This window comes from Tinamus guttatus, unplaced genomic scaffold, assembly GCF_059628265.1.
Source record: "Tinamus guttatus ecotype Peru unplaced genomic scaffold, ASM5962826v1 Tinamus_guttatus_pri_ptg000397l, whole genome shotgun sequence".
In the NCBI taxonomy this organism is placed as follows: domain Eukaryota; kingdom Metazoa; phylum Chordata; class Aves; order Tinamiformes; family Tinamidae; genus Tinamus; species Tinamus guttatus.
Window position 1 is genome coordinate 1,725,728 of NW_028288931.1, and position 19,902 is coordinate 1,745,629.

General features: G+C 66.5%; 1 protein-coding gene across 3 annotated transcripts in view; it reads left to right on the forward strand.

Moving 5' to 3' along the window:
- The window catches only part of MACF1 (microtubule actin crosslinking factor 1), a 114,189-nt gene that overhangs the window by 2,687 nt on the left and 91,600 nt on the right, over positions 1 to 19,902 (forward strand). For all 3 annotated transcript variants that reach the window (XM_088531108.1, XM_088531109.1, XM_088531110.1), the window contains exons 2-3: positions 18,334 to 18,395; positions 19,169 to 19,258. In XM_088531108.1, the coding sequence (XP_088387234.1) occupies positions 18,334 to 18,395; positions 19,169 to 19,258 (152 nt within the window). The remainder of the gene's footprint in view (positions 1 to 18,333; positions 18,396 to 19,168; positions 19,259 to 19,902) is intronic.

Below are 19,902 nucleotides of genomic sequence, written 5' to 3' on the forward strand. Positions count from 1 at the left end.
TCGAGCTCCCCAAGGACCCCCCTTCCCACCCCAAATCCCTTTCCGAGGTGCCCGGCGCCCCCGCTCCGGTGTCCCCGTCCCCCCGGCTCCGTCTCTCCCAGCGCTCCGTGGGGACGGAGGCCGCCGACCCCCCCGGCGCGGCAGTGAGTGTGCAGTTTTGCCGGCCGTGGCTGCCTGCCGGGAGCCGCGCGGGTTTGCAGGATATTTTTTTTCCCCTTTTTTTACATATTTTTCCCTCGCGCAGCAGCGCCTGTCGCGGAGCCCAGATCCCGGCCCCGGGGCGCGCGGAGCCTCCGCAGCCGAGTGCGTCTCGCTGCCGCCGTTCCCCTTTCCCCCTTTTTTGCGCGCGGAGAAAGGGAAAGAATGGATTTCCCTGGCGACGGAGCAGAGGGCCATGCACAGCCGCCGTCTGCCTTTCCCAGGGGAATAATATCCTCTGCTGGGGGCATCTTGGAAAGGTGCCGGATAACGCGACTCTGGCATCTCCGAGCGCTTTGCAAACTTTATTAATAAAAAGCCATTCGGAAGTAGCGGGATCCGGTGCGGGAAGTGGCCCGGTGCGCTGGAAGGTGAAGCCGAGGCTCCGTTTTGGGTTAGGAGCTTTGGCTGCTGGAAGGTGAGAGTCTCCCAGCACTATCCCGCTGGAATTGTCTGTTGTGTTGGGAAAACTGGGATCGCTGCTGCATGAAGGCTCTTTGCTCCTGCAGTTCCCCCTCTCCAGAGGTTGTTGGAGCCCTGGGAGGGCCGGACGAGAGGATCCAGGTGGGATAGACCCGCAGTGGGTAGACGTGTTGCCCCGTCTCTGCTTTCCCTTCCTGCGGCTCCTTCCGCTGGGAACGGGTCAGTTTTTCCTGCCCAGAACAAGTTTTCCGCTGCCTGGTTCCCCTCCCCCTCTTAATCCTGCAAAACCAGAGGTTCCTCAGCGGATCGGAGCCGGTCGCCAGGGGTGACCTGATCGGGAAGCGGAGCAGCGACCTGGAATGTGGCCGCGCGGAGCCGGTGACCGGCCGGTGACCGAGACCGACCGGTGACCGGGAGCCCCGGCCGCGGCGGGAACGCGGGGACGATACTTGACATTGCTGGAGCCGAGAATGCAAAAATCCCGGGAAAACCTTTGCAAACGGCGCTACGGGATGAAAATACCAGCGTGGACCGGGGCACGTGGAGCGGGACGGCGTCGTGCCCAAGGGGAGCGGTGCCCAAGGCTCCGGTTGGCGGATGGGGACCCCCGCGTCCGTGACCGCCGCCATGGGCGGAGGAGGAGGAAGAGGAGGCTCTGCGTGTTCGGCCTCGCCGCGGGGGAGGCCGCCGCGGGGTGACTAATGGCCCGCGAGGGGCCGGCGGGGGCGGTTTCGGCGTTGCCCAACGCCGCGGATGCTCCGCGTGCCGGGACGTGCCGGGCGCTGACGGAAGCGGCCGCGCTGCAGCGCTCCCGGTCCGGAGCCGCGGCGCTCGGAGCAGCGCCCCGTCCCCCCCGACCCGTCCCCGGTGCCGCTCGGCTGCGTGCAAAGAGCAGGGGTCATGTTTTCCAGCATCGGGATGTTTTAAACATTAACCGCTCGGTCTTTCTTGGCAAAAATCCTCGGTTTTCGCAAACTAGCTCTGTTGGGGTTAGAAATCTGCACCGCCAGCGTCACCGCGTCCTCCTGCTCCCGGGGGCAGCGACCCTGTCCTGTCCCGGCCCTGCCCGTCTCTTCCAGGCTCGGATCCAGTCCCTGCTGTAGGAAAAGCAAACACAGGCGCCGCGGCCGGGGTCCCTTTCCCTGTCGGACCCTTCGGAGCCGCCTCGTCCGCACGTGCCTGTCCGGGGCGGCCGCCGTCGCGAGCGCCTCCTGCAAGGATAACCGTCATTCCCAGTGGCGAGGATGGCGCATGGCGCGGGAGGAAGCTGCTCTTCCTCTTCATCGCGCGGGGAGCCGGGCGCTGACGCCAGGGCCGACGTGGAAGCAAGCGGGAGAGGGAAGAACCAGGGAAGCTTCGTAGGCCCTGGGCCTGCGGAGAGCCGCGGAGCTCCGGCTTTTCCCGGCTTGGGAGCATCCCTGGGACTTTGTTTTGGGGCCTGGGTAGACCTGGCGCCCGCGCGGGCGCCGCCGCTGTTTGTTTTGGCTGCCGGGGCCGGCGGTTTCGCGGGCGCCGGGACGCGCCCGGCCTCGCCCGCCCGCGTTCCTGCCGCCTCTGCGGCCGCATCCTCGCGGTGCCGCGCGCGCCGGGGCCTCCCGCGCCCGTCGGGCCTCGGAGCGGCCTCCCCGACCCGCAGAACCTGCTCCGTGCGCGGGGAGGAGGCTGCGATCGGCCTCTGCGCCCGGCAAACCGCGGCCTCTCCGGAGGAGCCTCCGCGTTGTTCCCCAGGGCTCATCCCGCTGCTCCTCCGCTTCTGGGAATTGACGGAGCGGGAAGGAGGCTTCGGGGAGGCCGTGGCCCCCTGTCCTTGTCACAGCCGCAGGGGAGGCCTTGGCAGGTGCCCCGGTGGCCGGTGCCGCTCGGGGCGGCTCCCTGTTTCGGTGGCCCCGCTTTGTCTGCGCGCGGCCCGTGCGGCCTCCTCCTTCTCAGCGCGCGCTCGGGGGAAGAATGAAATCCCTGAGCTCCGTCTGCTGGTTTCGGGCCAATCTCCTTTCCAGGCGAGTCTCATTTGTGTCAACTAAGTTTAGACTGCTCTGGACATACCGCGGCCGATGCCAACCGCTCCGGCTCTCCGGGGAAGGCTGAAGGAGCCGTTTTTTGCTGACTCCTGGAAGCGCCATTGTTTGAATACCAAGGTGATAGGTCCCTTTATACACGCCTAAAACGGATAAATCCAGCTGGTGCAAACAGCAGCAGGCTCCGGCTTTGGCTTCCGTTGCGCCGGCAGGAGCGGGAATGGAGCCCGGGGAGGCCCCCCCGGCGCATGGGGAGCGGATCGGGATCGGCAGCGGGAACGGTGCCGCGGGCAGGAGGCAGCCGGGACCCCATGGAGCTGCTTTTGCTCCCGTCTCTGTTGCCCGGATGAAGTCCGGAGCCATTCCCAGGGCTCCGATTCCCGCTGTGGATGGGGACGGATGGAAGGGGAGCGGGTGCTGGTTCCCGCACGGGGCCGTGTTTTCCTGCTGGCCGGAGCGCGGCCGGGAACGCCGGCGGCTTCGGAGCAGGTGCTGGGGACGTTGCAGGGCTCCACGTTCCCTCCTAGCCACAATCCTCCCCTGTGCTCCCATGGGAATCACGGCTGCTCCCGGTGCTGGCGGTGGCTGTGCAGGGATGAAGGGCTGCACCGGAGCGGCCAGCGATGATGATGGCGGCACCGTCCCGGCGCGGGAGGAAGGATCCCGGGGGCGTCTCCGGCTCCGCAGCCTCCCGAGGAGGCAGGGAGAGGAGCCCGTGGGGAGGAGGAGGAGGAGGAGGAAGGTGAGCGTCGCCTTGGAGATGCGCTCGGAGCGCGTGGCCCCGCGGCGCCGCTTCTCCCGGCACCGCTTCTCCCGGTGGGCCCAGGGCTGCCGGAGCTGGCGCTGGGATGAGGGATCTTGGGACTAGAGTGCAAATAAAGCCTTGACACCTTGTTAGTTGGACTAGATGATCTCTAGAGGTCCCTTCCAACCTTAACCATCCTGTGATCTGGACTCTTCCGTGGGCTGGGACACTCCGGGAGCACCCGGCTCCGCGGGAATCACAAGCGACGGAGCTTGGATGGCGCCGCCGGAGCCCATCCCGCCGCATCCGCGCGGCCGCCGTTCGGGCAGGGGCCGCGCTCCGGACCCGGCGCCGCTCCCAGGGCGGCGGATGAGGCAAGCGGAGCCGGCGGCGCGGGAGGAGCCGCGCTGGGAACGCGCTGGGAGCTCTAATTAGCGGGGCCCGTCGCGGCCTGCACCCCGCGCTGGGCGTCCCGGCGCGCTCCGGGTGCCGCTCCCGGGGCGGGAACGTCCCGGCCGCGTCCTCGGAGCCCAGGTCTCCGTGTCGATGCCGGCCGGGAGCTGCCGCGGTGGCCGCTGTCCCCAGGCAGCTGCCGGAGGCCGGAGATGTCCGCGGTGGAGGGAGCTCCGTGCCGGAGCTTCCCAAGGATGTTTGTGTTACTCGGCGGGGAAGTTTCCTTTCCCGAGCGCCGGCATTCCGTGTCCACGGCCCAATTCCCCCGGCCTGGAGCAGGGCAGGGCAGGGAAAGCCTTCGGCCTCGGCTCTCCGGAGCCCTGGAATGGGAGCCTGGCCCTCGCGGTCGGTGCGGGCAGGATGAGGTGACCTGAGACGGGCTCCCTGCATCCGTGTCCTTTCCTGGTGATTCCTGGTGTGCGAAGAGCAGGCGAAGGCCCCCACGGAGATCTCGGGTGGAAGCAGGATGCCGTTCCCAGTGGGAAGATGGATTCGCTCCCCTGCGCCCTCGTCCCTGTGGCTCTGACGGTGCCAGGATTGGCGGGTCCCAATGCAGGGACAGGCGGGGAGGCTCCCTCGGTCCCATCTGTCCCGTGGCTTCCCTGCCCATCAGGGATGGGGATGAGGAGCTCCAAGGGGGCCCGGCGGCTCCGTGGGGATGAGGCACAGCCGCCCATCCAGGGCTCATTCCCTGCCCAAGCCCCTCTCCCTGCAGCGAGTCCCAACCCGCCGGCCGGGAACGTGGGACCGGAGCAGGTCGGAGCGCGGGAGCATTTCCAGCGACAGGCTCTGCGCTCCCAGCAGCTCCCACCGTGCTCCCATCCCCTCTCCCGGCTCTCCCGCTGCTTGTCCGGAGCTCCGAGGGGACCCGGCTCCTCCGGAGCTGCAGCAGGAGCCCGTCGGGGAGTGAGGGGAGCCGAGCTCCGTCCTTGCTCCATCTCCCTTTGCTCCCGCTTATTTTTTTCCTCCAGGAAGCCGTAGACAAGGGCTCCTTTGCCAGGGAAGGCAGCGCTGACCTTGGACAATGTTGCCATCCTGCTACAACCGCGCGGAGCGGAGGGAGAAGCGGCTCCTGGTGCCAAGCGGGGCCGGGCCGCGGGCACCGGCCGTGCCGCCCTCCTCCCGGCACGCGGCTCTTCCCCGTGTCCGGAGCCGGCGGAGATAAGGGAGTCCGGAGCGCCGGGCTCGCTCCGGCCGCGCGGCCTTGCCCTTGCTCTGCAAGAAATCCTTGGCTCCGTGCAAGCTCCAGGCCCTTCTCCGGAGCCTGGGGTTGCTGCACGCGGGGAAGGAGCAGCGCGTTCCCGGAGCGTTCCCGGAGCTGCATCCCGGGGCCGGCGCCACGGACGCTTTGGGAGCGAGCGGCTCCCGTGCTGCGTGCCGCCCGTTCCTGCTCCGCGCGCAGCTGTCGAGCCGGAGCTCTTGGGATTCCTGGGCTGCACCGACAGCTGGGAGCGCCGGAGCCGCGGGTCCCTGTTGTCCCCCTCGTCCAGGGCTCTCCCGGGATGTGCGGGATGCGCAGGCCTGGCTTTTGGAAGCCAGCTGCAGCCATCCTTCCCAGGCTGGGAATTCCAGGCGTTCCCTGGCCCAAAGGGAGCCGGGATGCTCCTCAATGGGATCTGGAAGGCGTTGGACCTAAACCCCATCCGGTGCCAGGGACCAGCAGGAGTGGGATTCTCTCCTCCTGCTCCTCTTCCGCACTGGGAAGCGCAGGGATGGTGTCCGTCCATCCGGCAGCTCCAGCTCTCCCGGTTGCAGTCCCGACCTTCCGCCTCTGCTCCGGAGAAGCCGGTGCCTCCCCTGGGGCGAGGGAGGTGCCCGGGGCTTTTGGGAAGAGGGAGCCCAGCCGAGCCCCACGCCGCTGGTGCCACCGCTCCGGCCGCGCGTTCCCGCCGCTCCGTGACCTACTTTTCCTCCCGACAATCGGCCGCTTGTGAGCGGGGCCGCCGGGAAGACACCCAAACCTCCCGGGGAAGTTTAGAGTTACTTTTATCATTCCGGTGCAGGGTCCGGGAGAAAAGCGAGCCGAGGGCGCGGGATGCGCGCGGAGCCCGGCCGCGCTCCGGGCATCGATAAGTGGCTCCGGTCGCGCTCCGGTCATCCCTCCCTTTGTGGCTGTGCAGGGCTCGCGTGCCGGCTCCGTCGGGAAGGGGAGGATGAGGATGGAGGCTGCGGAGCCGCCTGCGACGCCCCTTTGGGCTTTGTTCTCCGCTCCGGCATGGGGGAAGCGGCAGGGAAGGACGCGGCTGCTTCCCGGGGGAGGCTGGATGAAGCCGGGTGCGGATCCCGGGGTGTTCCCGGGGTGCTGCATCCCGACGCGCAGCCCCTTTGTCAGCAAGAAAAGGCTTTTCCGGAGGAAAATTCCATTGTGCTGTTTTTAGCGGTGACGACTCCGGCGCTGCTGTGTTCACTGCAGGGAACCCCCCGCGATTCCGGAGCGGCTCCGGGGCGGCCGCGGCGCCTCTGCCAGCCCTGGGTATAAATTCCCGGCACATCCCGTCCGTGGCCGCTCCGCGTGGCCGCCCCCGAGCGCTCGGATCTGCCGCCGCTCACCGGGGTCAATGAATGTCCTCCCGGGCTGCTGCGGATCCATAAATCCCGCCGGGAGCTGCGGCAGCTCCGCGCTCTGCCGAGGGCACCGTGTCCATCCCCGAGGCTCCCCCTTGGGAACGCGATGCTTGGAGGGAGCTCCAAAACCCATTGCAGAATCTCACGGAGACGCCGCGCGTTCCCATCTGCTCCCTGTGTTTGTTCCCTGTGGACCAGGAGGCTCTCGCTCCAGCTGGGAGATGCTGCGAGGAGTCGGGCTGGGACCTTTTCCATGGGGAACCGCAGGGATCGGATAACTCGGACCCGGGCACCTGCCACCTGCTTCGCTCGCGGGTCCCACGAGGGGCAGTTTTGGCTGCCGGGTCCAACGTGGCACCTTGGGCATCATCGGGAACGATCCGAGCGCCGCTCCGGTGCGGCCGCCGCTGCCTGGGTCGCGTCGCCGCATCCCGGCTCCGTCACGTTGTTTCTTTAATTTCACAGCAATCCCATTAAACTCCCTGCGGATGCACGTCGCGTTGCGGGGAGCGCGCGGCCGCATTCCTCTCGGATCGCTCCGGGCGCCCTTCCGCTGCCAGAAATTCCTTTAGAACCAGTAAATCTCCGGGCTGCCTTCGGAACTCTTTCAACCGGGTCCCTGCCCGCACGTGCGGAGCCTGGAGCCCAGCCTGCTCCATTGCTCTCCCGTTGCTCTCCCGTGGTTCTCCCATTGCTTTCCCGTGGTTCTCCCATTGCTCTCCCGTGGTTCTCCCGCGCTTGCTGGGCCCGTTCTGGTTGCTCCCAGTTGATATTCCAGTTTGGATGCTCCATGGGGTTTTCCTGTGTCCCCGCCGGCCACCTCCATTCGCTGCCCCTTCCCTCTCCTCCGCTTTCTCCTGCGCCCCTCTTGGAGCCGCCGGATGGTTTTGCCCCCCTCCCGGGTTCCTCCCCGCTCGGACACGCTCCGTGCCCGAAATATCCCGGACACCCAATCCCTGCACCCGAGCGTGGGGCTGGGAGGGGGATTTGCACGAAGGGGAGGGGGGTCGTGGTCCCCGCCGCCCTCCCGGGGCTCTGCAGCCGCTTCAGCAAATAAGGAAGCACAAAAGGCCGCGGAGCAGCCGGCTCCGGAGCAGCCGGGCGGGCGGTCAAAGTGCAGGATGAACCCGCAGAAATACAGGAGGTTCCTGGACGGGCTCAGCAACCTGAAAGGTACCCGGGGCTTCCCGGTGCCGGGAAAGGGAGCCCGAGGGAGACGGGAGCCGCGGAGGCTGCTGCAGGGAGAGGCTTTTCCTGGTTTTCCCGGGTTTGTCTTGGGTTTTAGCAGCGCGTGCGAGCGCGACGCGATCCGCGCGGCGGTGCCGGCCCCACGCGCAGCGGATCCGCTTTGCGAATAATCCCCGGGATCGGAATCCTCCTTTTAAACGCACGGAGGGTCGGGACAGCCGGGCGGCCGGGGGCTGATCCTGGGATGCAGGCGGATCCGGTGGCCTTTCTCCTGGCGCTTTGTTTAGGCTCCTCCGCCCAAGGGATCCGGCTCTCGGGATGCAGCAGAGCCCGGGCTCCTCCCTGCGTGTCCGAGCGCTGCCGGGACCCGACCGGCACCTCTCGCGGATCCGGGATGCTCCTATTTTTCCCAACTCTGCTGTCAGGGGATCCTTTTGGCTGTGAATTCCCAGCTGGCCTCATCCTGCAGGGAATGCCACAGCCCTGCTCCAGCTGAGCCCTCTCTGGGAAGGAGCCAGGAGCGCTGCACTCGGCTTTGGGATTTGCTTACTGGATGGAAGGTGCAAAAGGAGAGGGGAGGAAGGGAAAAAAACCCCATTTCCCATCATCTAAAAACATTCCCGCCGGCTTCCCCCTTTCCCGGCCGTGCTCCGTGCGGCCGGGCCTCGCCAGCTGATCCTGCCTCTAACAAAGGTGAATCAATCCCATGTTTAATTTAGCAGGGAGCCAAGGGAGTTGTCGCCGGCCTCTCCGCTCCGCGCCGCCGGCTCCGGAGGCTCCTCCGGGAAAGGGTTAACGCGGCGGGGGCCGCTCCGGGGCGACAGCTGCCTGAGTTACGGCGCCGCGAGCCCCATCGTTCACGCGCTCGCGCCGGCGCCGGCTCCGCCATAAATTTTTCGGGAGCTTCGGCTGCAGCTGGCACCCGGGAATCACCGGGAAGGAGCCTCGTGCCCCAAAACGGGGCTGCAAAGGGCTGTGCGCCCGCTCAGGAGCTGGGGATGCTGGAGGTGGATGCACAGGATCCAGCGGGCGCTTTTGGGGCTGCCGGAGGGTTTTCCGTTGGCTCTGGAGCAGCAGGAAGCCCCTCTTGTCCCTTTGGGGCTTGGCCGGGGTGTCCTCCTCACCCCTCTCTGCAGCTGGAGCAGCGCGAGGCTCCGGAGCCGGAGAGGCCGCAGCAGATCCCGGAGCGGGGCCGTATCCGTGCGGATGGCCGCGTATTCCAGCTTCCTGCGCGCGGGATTTGCCGGGAGCTGGAGCTCGCCCTGGGAGAGGACTGGGCAGTGCCGCTGGCCCGGCCGCTCCGGAGGCTCCGGGCTCGGGTTTCCCGGCGCGGCCGCGAGGTGACGAGAGCCTCGGGCCCGGCTCAGGAAACCCATTTGCTTACAAATTTATTGCCGGGTTAATTTTATCCGCGGCGGCAGGAAGGCCGGTTTCACTTTCTCCCCGGTTTGTTGTTTACTTGGCAGCCCGATTGCGATCCCGCATCTCCTGGGCCTTTTCCAGTGCTCCCCGGCCGATCTCCGGGCTCCATCTGACCTTGTCATCGCCACGTGCTTCCCGGGGCAGCCGCGCTCGGATTCGGTCCCCGTGGTTGGGAACGGGGAGGGCATCGGCGCCCGCTCCGCGGCCGGCCCCGTTTGTCCGGTGTTTTGGGCCCGTTTTGGGGCCGCCCCAGGTGGCCGCGGGCGATAAGAGACGGAGCCGGCGGGCGGGGGATCCTCCCCGGATCCGGCTTCGGGGAAAACCGGGGCATTCCCGGCCAATCCGCGGCTCTCCCACTGCAACCCCTTGGGAAAGGGGGGTGCTTTTGGGGCTGGATGAGCCGGGCTCGGGCTCGGCAGGACCCGGCGCGCGGGGCCCTGCTGGGGCTCTAACAAAGAGCCGAGGAAACGTCGGCCCCCGGATTATTTAATTTGTTTTTTAATGGGGATTAAGTTCCTCTGCGGGAGAGCGGGTCTCTAGGGAACGGCGGCTCAGGCCCCGGCCCTCCCCCTCCTCTTTTAATCCCAAATTCCTCTCCGGGGCCGCTCCGGCAAGGAGCCGAACAGCCATTCCCGGCCGCTCCGGGCGCCCTCGCTGCCGCTCGGCCCCTTCCCGTGCGCGGGCACCCGGCGTCCAGGAATTGTTTCCCTTCCTCCGGGAAGCGGCAGGGGCAGGAAGCGGAGGCCGGGGCCGCATCCCGACCCCGCGGAGGCTCCCGGTGTCTCCCGGCTCCGGTCTCCCATCCGGGCGCTAATCGGCCTTGGCCCCGCTGAGCTGGGCAGAGCTAATGGGATCAGAGCGGGGCCGTCTGACCCCCGGGGAACCGGCGGCTCCGCTTTCCCTTTGACCTCTTTTTTTAAAAATTATCCTTATTTTCCCGGGTTTACGGTTGTTATTATTCTGTGTGTTTATGTGGGCGCCCTGTGCAAACATCCCGCGGGCCCACGCGGCCCTCGGCCTCCCCAGAATGAGGAGCCTGTTCGCCCGGACACGGCCGCTTTTGTTATCCCGGAGAAAAGGCGGCTCCATCCCGCCTCCCGCCCGGCTTTCCCAGCGCGGAGCCGCGGCCTCATCCCGCGCTCCGGAGCCCTTCCCGGTGCCGCGGGAGCCGCTCCCGGCCCCGCTCCGGGGCTGCACAAAGGCTCGGCCTCCGCTGCCTCCTTCCTGGCACTTCATTAATTCCCTGTCATCCCGCTCGGCTCTTGTCTCGGGCTGCGGCGCTGCCCCCATCTTGGCAGCCGGCTCGGCTTGTTTTCTTTCCCTCTTCCCTTTCATTTCCCAGAGCTCTCCCTGCCTCTTGGCGCTTTCTCTCCCGTGTGTTGCTGCTGCCCTCCTCCTCCTCCTCCTCCTCCTCCTCCTCCTCCTCCTCCTCCTCCTCCTCCTCCGGAGCACGTTCCCGCTCGCTGCCTCCCTATCCATGTGCCGGCTCCCGCCTCCTCCCTCCATCCCCGACATCCTCCTCTCCCTGCATCACCCGGCTCCATCCCGCGGCCTCGGTGCCCTCTCCGCTCGCTCGGACAAGCAGGAAAGCCGGGATCGTGCTGGCGTTGTTCACGGAGAGATCCGTGCCGAGCGGGAGGAGCGCTCGGAGGAGCGGGAAGCCCATGGAATTGTGCTGGAATCGCATCAGCACAGAGCCGGTGGCATCAGGAGCAGGCTGGGCTTGCTGCGTATTCCTGCTGCAGGAAGGGTGCAGGGATGTCCCTCGCTCCCGGGAATGCCGGCGGTTCCCCTGGGAAGCTACGGAAGGTTTCCCAGCCCCCAGGATGAGTCCGCATGGACCATCCCGCTCTGTCCCGGGCCGCGGGGCGAGCGGGGGGCTCTCCCTGCCCGAAGCGCCGCCAGGATCCCGGCGCCGGCCCAAGGGTTAACGGGAGCGCCGCTCCTGGGGAATGATTAAGCCGGGAGCAGGTGGCGGCGCCGCCGCTGCTGTTTGCTCCGCGCCGGGAAGCCCTCGCTAAGAACATTTGCTCCAAACCCTCTTATCTCGGCGGCCGCGCGCCCTCCTCCTGCAGCCGCCAGGGCATCCTCGGGAATGCCGGAGCAGCCCTTCCCGGGGCCTGGAACGGCGGGATGCTGCGCGGCGCAGGTACCGTTGCGGCGGCAGCGCGGAGCTCTTCTTTCGGGGATTTCCAGTGGAAATCCGTGGTGCTTTTCCAGGGCAGAGCGCCGATCAAGGGGCTCTGCCGGCGCCCGCTTCCCGGTGCGGGGTGCGGATGCGCTCGGCTCCGCGCGGGAACGGCCCGCAATTCCATGTGCACTCGGGGTGGAGGAGGCTCCTCCATGTCTTCCCGTGTGGGGGCCGGGATTAGCCCCCGAGGGCTCCTCGGCAGTCGGGGCTGGCCCTGTGGGTTGAAAGGGGGCAGATTCCTGTGGGATTGAGCTCAATCCGAGCTCCGGAAGCCCTCTCCAGGCTTGGAGCTCCCCAGGAGCAGGATTTGCCCTGCAGGCCCTTGGAGCCCCCGCACAGGAGGAGCAGGAGCAGCCGGGAGGGGAGGCCTGGCGTGGGGGCAGCTCCTGCATCGCTGTCACGAGTTGCCGGGCTCAGCCCGGAGCTGGGCCGCAGGACGCGGCTCCTCTTGGCCGGAGCTCGGAGCTTCCCGGGGCTTCGGGGCCGGGAAGCGGCGGCGTTTCCACAGTGCCACCTGGCTGCTGTGCCGGGCAGGCCGGCGGCTCCGGCCGCGCTCCGCTTCCCGGCCGCTCCGGGTCATATAAGGAATGGGAAGCCGCCGGCCGCGCCGCATTACTCACCGGCAGGCGCACGGCGCGGGGGGGGCCGCGGGATGACGCAGCTCCCGGCCGGACGGGAGCGACGTCCGGACACAGGGATGGGGGCCGGAGCCTGCCGGGTCATCCCGGGATGCCGGCGCATCCCGGGATGCACCGAGTTCCCCCCACGTTCCCCGGGAGCAGCCGGGGTGCCCGGCGAGGGGGGCGCAGGAGCCGCCGCTCCGCTCGGCTCCGCTCGGCTCCCGCATTCCGGCCTCGCCGCCTCCCGCCCGTTCCCTTTTCGGGCCGAGGCGGCAGCCGGAGCGCCGGGAGCCGCCTTGCACGGAGCTAATTTTAGCCGCTGCTGTTTGCGCTGCCGCCCGGATCCGCGGCGGGAAGCGGGGCCCGGCAGGGCTTTCCGGGGCCCCCGGAGCCGGGAGCCGCGTGCCGGAGGAGCCCCGGCCTTATCGGCTTCCTGCGGGAGCGAGAAAGAGCCCGGAGCGGCTCCTGCCAAGCGCTGCCCGTTAAAATAAGTAGCATGTGGGGCTGGGAATGGGGTTAAATTGTGCGGAATGAAGTGCATCCCGGCCCTTGTCCACCCTGCGCGCTCAGTCCCGGTCCCCCCAGCGCACGGAGCCGCTCGGATCCGGCGGGATTCGCATCCCTTTGTGTCGCTGGTGCTCGCGGGGAGCCCGCGGAGCGGCAGCCGCTGCCGCCTTTGTCCCCTGGGTGCCACCACTTCCCTTGCTCCCTCCTGCTCCGCCTGCTCCGGCTCTCCGGGCACCACGTGGCCGCTCTTGTTGCAAATCGGGCATTCTGGTGGAGCCCAAAACCTCCGTTTCCTTGGGAAAAATGCAGGGAAACCACCCACCCTCTCCGTGCATCCATCCCCGCAGCAGCCGCGAGCGGGCCAGCGTGCACGGAGGCGGATTTGGGATCCCTGCTCCGCGTGGAGAGGCTGCGACCTCCTTGGTTTTGCCAAACCACCCTGAGTTTTGCCGCGTTTCTGCTGCGTGTCCGGCCGATTCGCTCCGTTCCCTGCAAGCGGCCCCGGCTGCTCCCCGGCGCTCGCGGGGGCTTTTGCTCCTTGTGGTTTTGCAGGTCTCCGGGCGCAGCCCGCGGTGCCCGTCGGGAATGGGGCTTTTCCCTCTTGCAGCCCGGTGGAATCGCGGGCGAGCGGCCGCGTCGGGACCCGAGCGCGCCGGGGTTTCGCTCCGGCCTCTCCCTTGCGGCGGCAGCGGCAAACGGGCCGGGCGGTAACGGCTGCAGCTCCCCGCGCTGCACCCTCGGTGCCGGTTCTGCACCCTGGGGACACGTCTTGCCCATTGCCGTCCCCAGAGAGGAGCAGGGCTGCTAAAACACCCACGTCCTGCGCTGCGTGGGGCGCCTCGCGTGTCGCTGGATCCCACCAGCTGTGTCGGGCTGCAAGGTCCCGCGTTGCAGCGTTGCATTGTGTTGTATCACATTGCATGGCGTTGCACGGTGTTCTACGGTGTTGTACGGCGTTGTGTGGCATTGCACGGCATTGCACAGCGTTGCGCGGCGTTGCACAGTGTTGTACAGCATTGCACAGCGTTGCGTTGCGTGGCGTTGCGTGGCGTTGCACGGCGTTGCACGGTGTTGCACGGCATTGCACAGTGTTGCGTAGCGTTGCACAGCGTTGCGTTGCGTGACGTTGCACGGCGTTGCACGGTGTTGTATGGTGTTGCACGGCATTGCACAGTGTTGCACGGCACTGCACAGTGTTGCGTAGCATTGCACAGCGTTGCGTAGCGTTGCATGGCGTTGCACAGTGTTGCACAGTGTTGTGTGGCGTTGCACGGCGTTGCGTTGCGTGGCGTTGCACGGTGTTGTATGGTGTTGCACGGTGTTGCACGGTGTTGCACAGCGTTGCACGGCGTTGCAGAGTTGCGTAGCGTTGCACAGCGTTGCGTAGCGTTGCATGGCGTTGCACAGTGTTGCACAGTGTTGTGTGGCGTTGCACGGCGTTGCGTTGCGTGGCGTTGCACGGTGTTGTATGGTGTTGCACGGTGTTGCACGGCATTGCACAGTGTTGCACGGCACTGCACAGTGTTGCGTAGCATTGCACAGCGTTGCGTTGCGTGGCGTTGCACAGTGTTGCACGGTGTTGCACAGCGTTGCACGGCGTTGCAGAGTTGCGTAGCGTTGCACAGCGTTGCGTAGCGTTGCATGGCGTTGCACAGTGTTGCACAGTGTTGTGTGGCGTTGCACGGCGTTGCACAGTGTTGCACAACATTGTACATAATTGCACGGCGTTGCACAGCACTGCGCAGTGCTGCATGGTTTTGCACAGTGTTGCACAGCTTTGCATGGCCAAGGCCTTTCTCAGGTGCCAACTTTGGCCAGCTGGAGATCCCATCAGCTCCCATCCCGCCCGGCCGTTTCTTTGCCGGTTGCTCGGCCTTGGCATGCAGGGGTGCTCTTCCCATCTCCTTAGGGTGCCTTTTCCGGATGCTCTTCCCAGGGCACGTGCAGAGCCCCTATCCCTGCGCCTGGCCCGTGCACCTGCAGGGAATCTCCCTGAAGTGGGAATGCCGCCATCCCGCTGCGTTTCCAGGCCTTTTGCCTCACAGCCGCAGTTCCGAGAGATGCCTCAGGCCTCCATATGGATGCTAATGTTGGATAAAAACTGCCTGGAAGGAGCAGCTTTGGGATACCCGTCTTGCGGAGCGTCGCATTCGGCATCGCTGCCCTCCCCCGTGGCCGCTGGGCCTTGGCACAGGCTTCCTGGCGTTGGAGCTCCCTGACTCGCGTTGTTGCCTCTCGGGATCTGTGCGATGATCCCATAGGAAGCCCGGTGCTTGGTTCGGAGACCTTGGGACACGGCTGGATGTGTCACAGGGCCCTTTCCCGTCGTATTCCCAGGGAGATCGGAGCCTTTGGAGCCCCGCACCAGAGTTCCCGTTAGCCCCCGGCGCCTCGGCCTTCCCGCAGGGCCGGCTCGAGGCCGTTCCCGCCGCGTCCCTCACGGCTCGTGCCGGCCGGAGCCGGCATTCCTGCGGGGCCGGGAATGGAAAGTCAGGAGATGACGTCTCCGCCGGGAGCGGGGGGGTTCGACCGCGCGAACGCCAAGGCGAGATGTTGGAGCCGGCCTGACGCTCCCGCCCTCGCCCGGCTCCGGAGCCGGCCCGGCTCCGCGGAGTTGCGGGGGGGTCCGTGCCGAGCGCGCAGGAAGTTCGGGAAGTCTCCGCGGGCTCCTTGGCGCTTCCCGGCCCTCCCGGATGCTCCGGCGGCTCCGGGCGCAGGGCCATGCCCCTCTCGGAGGGCTCCTATCTGCCGCCCGCCGCCTTCGTGCTGAGCCACGTCCTGGGCATCGCCGGCGTCCTGTACTGGCGCAGCCGGAGCGGAGCAGGTAGGGCCGGGCGCCGCGGGAAGGAGGAGGGCGACGCTCCCGCTCCGGGTCCTCCCGCCGGCCCCTCCGGCAGCCGCGGAGGAGGAGGAGGAGGAGGAAGGGGCAGGGGGGCGGCCGGGCCCCACGCGGCTTCCTGGGCTGCGCGCGCCGGCCCGAGGGGGGTTTCCTGGCTCCGCCGGGATGCGGCCGCTTGGCCCTCCTTGGACCCCGTCGTCCCCACGGGTTGGGGCTCCAGCGGCCCTGCCTCCCGTTCCCAAAATGGGGCTTGTCCATGGCCGTCCCGCGGGGATTCATTCCAGGGGCCTGCGGCAGCTCCAACAAGGGCAAAGGAGCGGCCGCTCCGTCCGAGCCCGGCCGCATTTCTGGCTGCCTCCTGGCATTCCTTTCCCTTCCCTCCTCTCCTGGCATTCCTTTCCCTTCCCTCCTCTCCTGGCATTCCTTTCCCTCTCTCCTCTGCTGCTCCAGCGGGTCTCCCTCTCCATCCCGAGCCATTTTCCCAGATCGCTTGCGGCTTCTCCCTGTCTGTCCCAGTGGGAGCTGCCATCTCCTCCCTCTCCTTATCCCGGCTGGCTGCTCTTCTCAGATGTGCTGGAGAAGCCTGTCCTTTCTCTTGGGAAAAAAAACAAACAAACAAAAAAAACAGGCGAATGTTGGAAAACAGAGAGTTTTCCCCGTTGGCGATTCCGACTTGGCAAAAATGGGATTGTGGCCCCTTGGAGCGAGCTGCCGCTCGGCCTCCCGCGGCCGGCCCCGCGGCTCAGCTTGCAGCTCCGCTTGTAAAAATAGCCCCGCTCGGGCCGTGGCTGCCGCTCCGCGCCCGGAGCCGCGCGCGGGATCAGTTTCCACCGCCGGGATCCGGGGCGTTTTTCCCTGTTCGTTCCCTTGCTGCGGATGGCTGGGTCTGCCCGGCGTTCCCGGCTTCTTGCGCTCAAGGAAAAGCCCGGAGCGAGATCCCCACCTGGGATGTGGGGCCAGGAGATCTCCGGGCGGTGGGAAGAGCAGCTGGGAAACCTCCACGAGGACAGAGAGGAGCCGGAGGGGATTAGCCGGAGCGGGATAAGCCGGTGCCGTAATATGGTCAGTCCGGAGCGGCCGCGCGTTATTATTAGCTGGGAGGGCGGCGCGGAGCAGTGGGGCTGCGGAGCCCTGCGCGGGGGCCGAAATGGGGCAGAAAAGGCGAAAAACGGCAACGGTCTGAGAGGAGAAGAGGGAGCGCTCCGAGGAGCCGCGGCGTGCAGGGACCGTGAGGCCGGCTGCGACCTTTCCGTGCGGACCGCGCTCTGCCGGAGCTGGAATATCCTCGGGCTCTTGGCAAGCAGGGCCCCGCCGAGGGGGTATATTTAGGAGGGCGATAAGGAGCCCCCGTTATCTCGGCGCGGCCGCGCGCTCTCCGGGCAGGACCGCGGCTGGAGCGCTCGGCTCCGCGGCTCCGGCGGATCCTTTGTGAAGAACAGCCCTGCATTGTCCGGCCGCGGGGCCCCGCAATTAGCCGGGAGCTGGAAAACAAGGAGGGGGAAAAGGAGCCAAGAGCCGGACGCGGCAGTGCCCGGCGCCGCGGCTCGCGGGATGCTCCGCCGGGCCGGCCTGCTCCGTGCCCGCGGGAAGCCGGCGGATGGGAAGCCTGCGTTCCGCCCGCTCGGCTTCGGCTTGACCTGCATCCCTGAGGACGCCTCCTTCCCGCTGCCGCGCTCCAGACGGGAATAGCCGGGCGCTCCGCCGCTCGGCGCCTCTGCGGCGTGCCGGGACCATGGGCCGCTCCGGCATTCCCGGGCACGGAGCTGCCGGCCTGGGCTGATCCGCGGCGGCCTGCAGCCAAAGCGGGCGGCTCCCGGCCCGCGGGCTCGGGAGGCTCCGGAAGCGGCGGGCGGGCGCTCGGAGCGCGCGGGGCGAGCGGCCCCGCGGCGATGCCCCCGCGCCGGCCCGCGAAGCCACCGCCGTAGGAAGTGGCGCGGTGGGAGGAGCCGTGCGGAGCGGGACCCCCGGCTCGGTGGGAGCGGGATCCCCGGCCTCATTGGGAGCGGGATTCCGGCCTCGTTGGGAGCGGGATTCCGGCCTCGGCGCATGGCGGCGGCCTCGGAGCTGCGGCGGCGGCTCACGGAGCGCCTGGAGCGCCGCATGTGCTGCATGGGTGAGCGCGCGCCGCGGCGGCGACACGTGGCTTCCCCGGCACCCGGGAACGGCCCCGCCGGCCGCTCCGGGCGGGAAGAGGCCCTGCAGGGGCTCGGAGGGGTCCCGGCCACCCCGCGGTGCCCGATTTGTCCCCTGTGTGCCTGGGGACACCCCTCGGATGGGTATTAAAGCGCTGGGGGTGCTGCGGTCGCCCCGCGTCCGGGCTCCTTTCCCGAGCGCCTGCGGCTGCGCTGCTGGCACCGGCATCCCGCCGGCGGAGCTTCCCGGGAAGCCGGAGCAGCCGGGTGGGATCCGAAGTGCAGCTGGGGAGCTCGTGCCGTTGCCGAGGGGGATTTGAGGTGCTGGTTTGCTGCTTTTTTCCTGATTTTTTGGCATGGGAACAAACACGAAGCTGCTGTTGTAAATTCCTGCTCCGCGCCCCGGGCTCTGTGTGCCGTGGATCCCTGCGGATCCCAGGTGATCGGCCCGAGTGCTGCCCTCCTCTTGGCTCCGTGCTTTCCCAGCTATCCCTGTGTGTCTGGAGCAGTGCTCGGGAATTTGGGAAGGACTCGGGAATGCACAGCGGCCAGCACCAAAGGCAGCAGGGGAAAAAACTCCCTGAGGCTGGATTGGGAGCTCTCTTCCCTGTGGAGCTGTCTCCGCTCGGAGGCGACGCTGCTAGATCCGGGTGATCCCGTTGGGCACCGCGGATTCCCGTCCCCGTCCCGGGCTGGGAAGCGCCGCCGCTTTCCGGGCGGATGCTCCGATCCGCCACCCCTGGGGCAGGACCGTCCTCGGCAGCAGCCGCCCGCGTCCGACCCGGGCGCCCTTGGCCGAGCCGAGGACGGGAATAAGCGGTAAATCCTTAAAATCCAATGAGCCAAAAATACAGCGGAAGCGTAAGCGGATCCGGTGGCCGCGGGGGCCTTTGGAGCCCCGTTTGGGGCTTCGGGGGGTTTTGTCCTGCCGGCAAACGCAGCCGAGGCCCTCGCAACGAGCGGCTCCGCTTTTATTCCAATCAGTTCCGAGTGTTTTGCCCTTTTCCTGAGACTTTCCTTGTGCTCTCTTAACAGATGAGCGGGACCGAGTCCAGAAGAAAACCTTCACGAAATGGGTCAATAAACACCTCATGAAGGTAAGAGGCCGTTTGTTACACATGGGGCCACTGAGCAGTGGCAGCCGAGGGGATTAGCGTGGCCAGGGCCCTCCTGCATGTCCTGCCCGACCAGCGGTGCCTAAATTCCCCATTTGTAAAATAATTCTCCATTTTGGAAAAAAAAAACACCCCAAAAACCCCTTAATTTGGGCCTTAAGGGTGGCACAGTTGTGTTGCGCATCCAGCTTTGCCCTGCTCTGCATTCCCCTTGCAGATCTTGGGAAGGATCCTAGGAAGGGAAGGGGGGCAGACAGGGCCAGGCTGCCGGGGAAGCGTCGGGGCTGGCGCTACCTGCAGAAATCCCCGGATTTGTGTGGGGAAGAGCCGGTGTGGAGCTTCCTTGTTCCTAGGAGAGCTTCCTTGTTCCTAGGAGAGCTTCCTTGTTCCTAGGAGAGCTTCCCAGGTGCGCCCAAAAGGGGACTGGTGCTTTTGCAGCTGTGCTTCCCCGTGGAAACACCCTCTGCTCTTAAGCAGAAGCTAAATGCTATTTTTGGGGGGAAATATTACTGAAGTAATGTCTTAAATTGCTGGGTAGCTTCAGGCCTGCGCTACCCCTTCCTCCAGGCTCTGCATGCAGCGCTCCGGGGCTCCGTTTGCACATCCTGAACCCACAGCGGCTCCTGCCAGCTCGCTGGGGGAGCCGGGAGCCGCTTTCCTCGGCAGTAGTTTGGGAATATCGTTTCCCAAGGCGCGCGCGTCGGGAGGCAGCGGGGCCGGCGCGGCGCTGAGCCCTGTCCTCGCCGCCTCCCCAGGTGCGCAAACACATCAACGACCTCTACGAAGACCTGCGGGACGGCCACAACCTCATCTCCCTCCTGGAGGTCCTGTCGGGAGTGAAACTGGTGAGTCCGGCTGTTTTCCTGGGGCTGTTGCCGTCCCCGCCGCCTGTTTCCTCCCGCTCCGTCTTCCCTCTCCACCCTGGTTGCATTGCAGCAATCAGCAGTTGTTTTTCATGCCATAGTTTTTTTTTTTCCCTCTTTTTTGTTGCCGTTTTGCTTGGTTTATATAATTATTTCATTTATTTTTCACTCAGATGTGTGTCCCTCATGCTGATTTCCTGGATACCACTAAAATGTGCAATTATCTAAAACTCATTTTCTGCTGCCCTGGGCAGACCCCTCTTTCTGGGAGACCCTTGCAAGCATATTTCCTTTCCATGTGTTTCTATATGCTTAAAATATGGAATGCCAACAGCTCTGGGGGCTGCTCCCCTACCCGTTTGCCTGGCAGCTGGGCTCAGAGTTGGTCCTTGGTAGGATCCCCAACCTGCTCTGATTTAGCATCCGCTGAATGGGGAGGATTTGTGGAATCTGTAGCTGTCTGGCTACAAACATCCCTTCTTGCATCTTGAACGTAGTGGCATCCCCTTCCCTTCTCCTCCTCCTCCTTTCCAGACTGTCACATTTGTTAGTGCTGGGAAGCTCCTTATTGGTGCAGCACTGTGGCACAGCAGGAATTACTTGGGTTTTTCCCTAAAATAGGATCT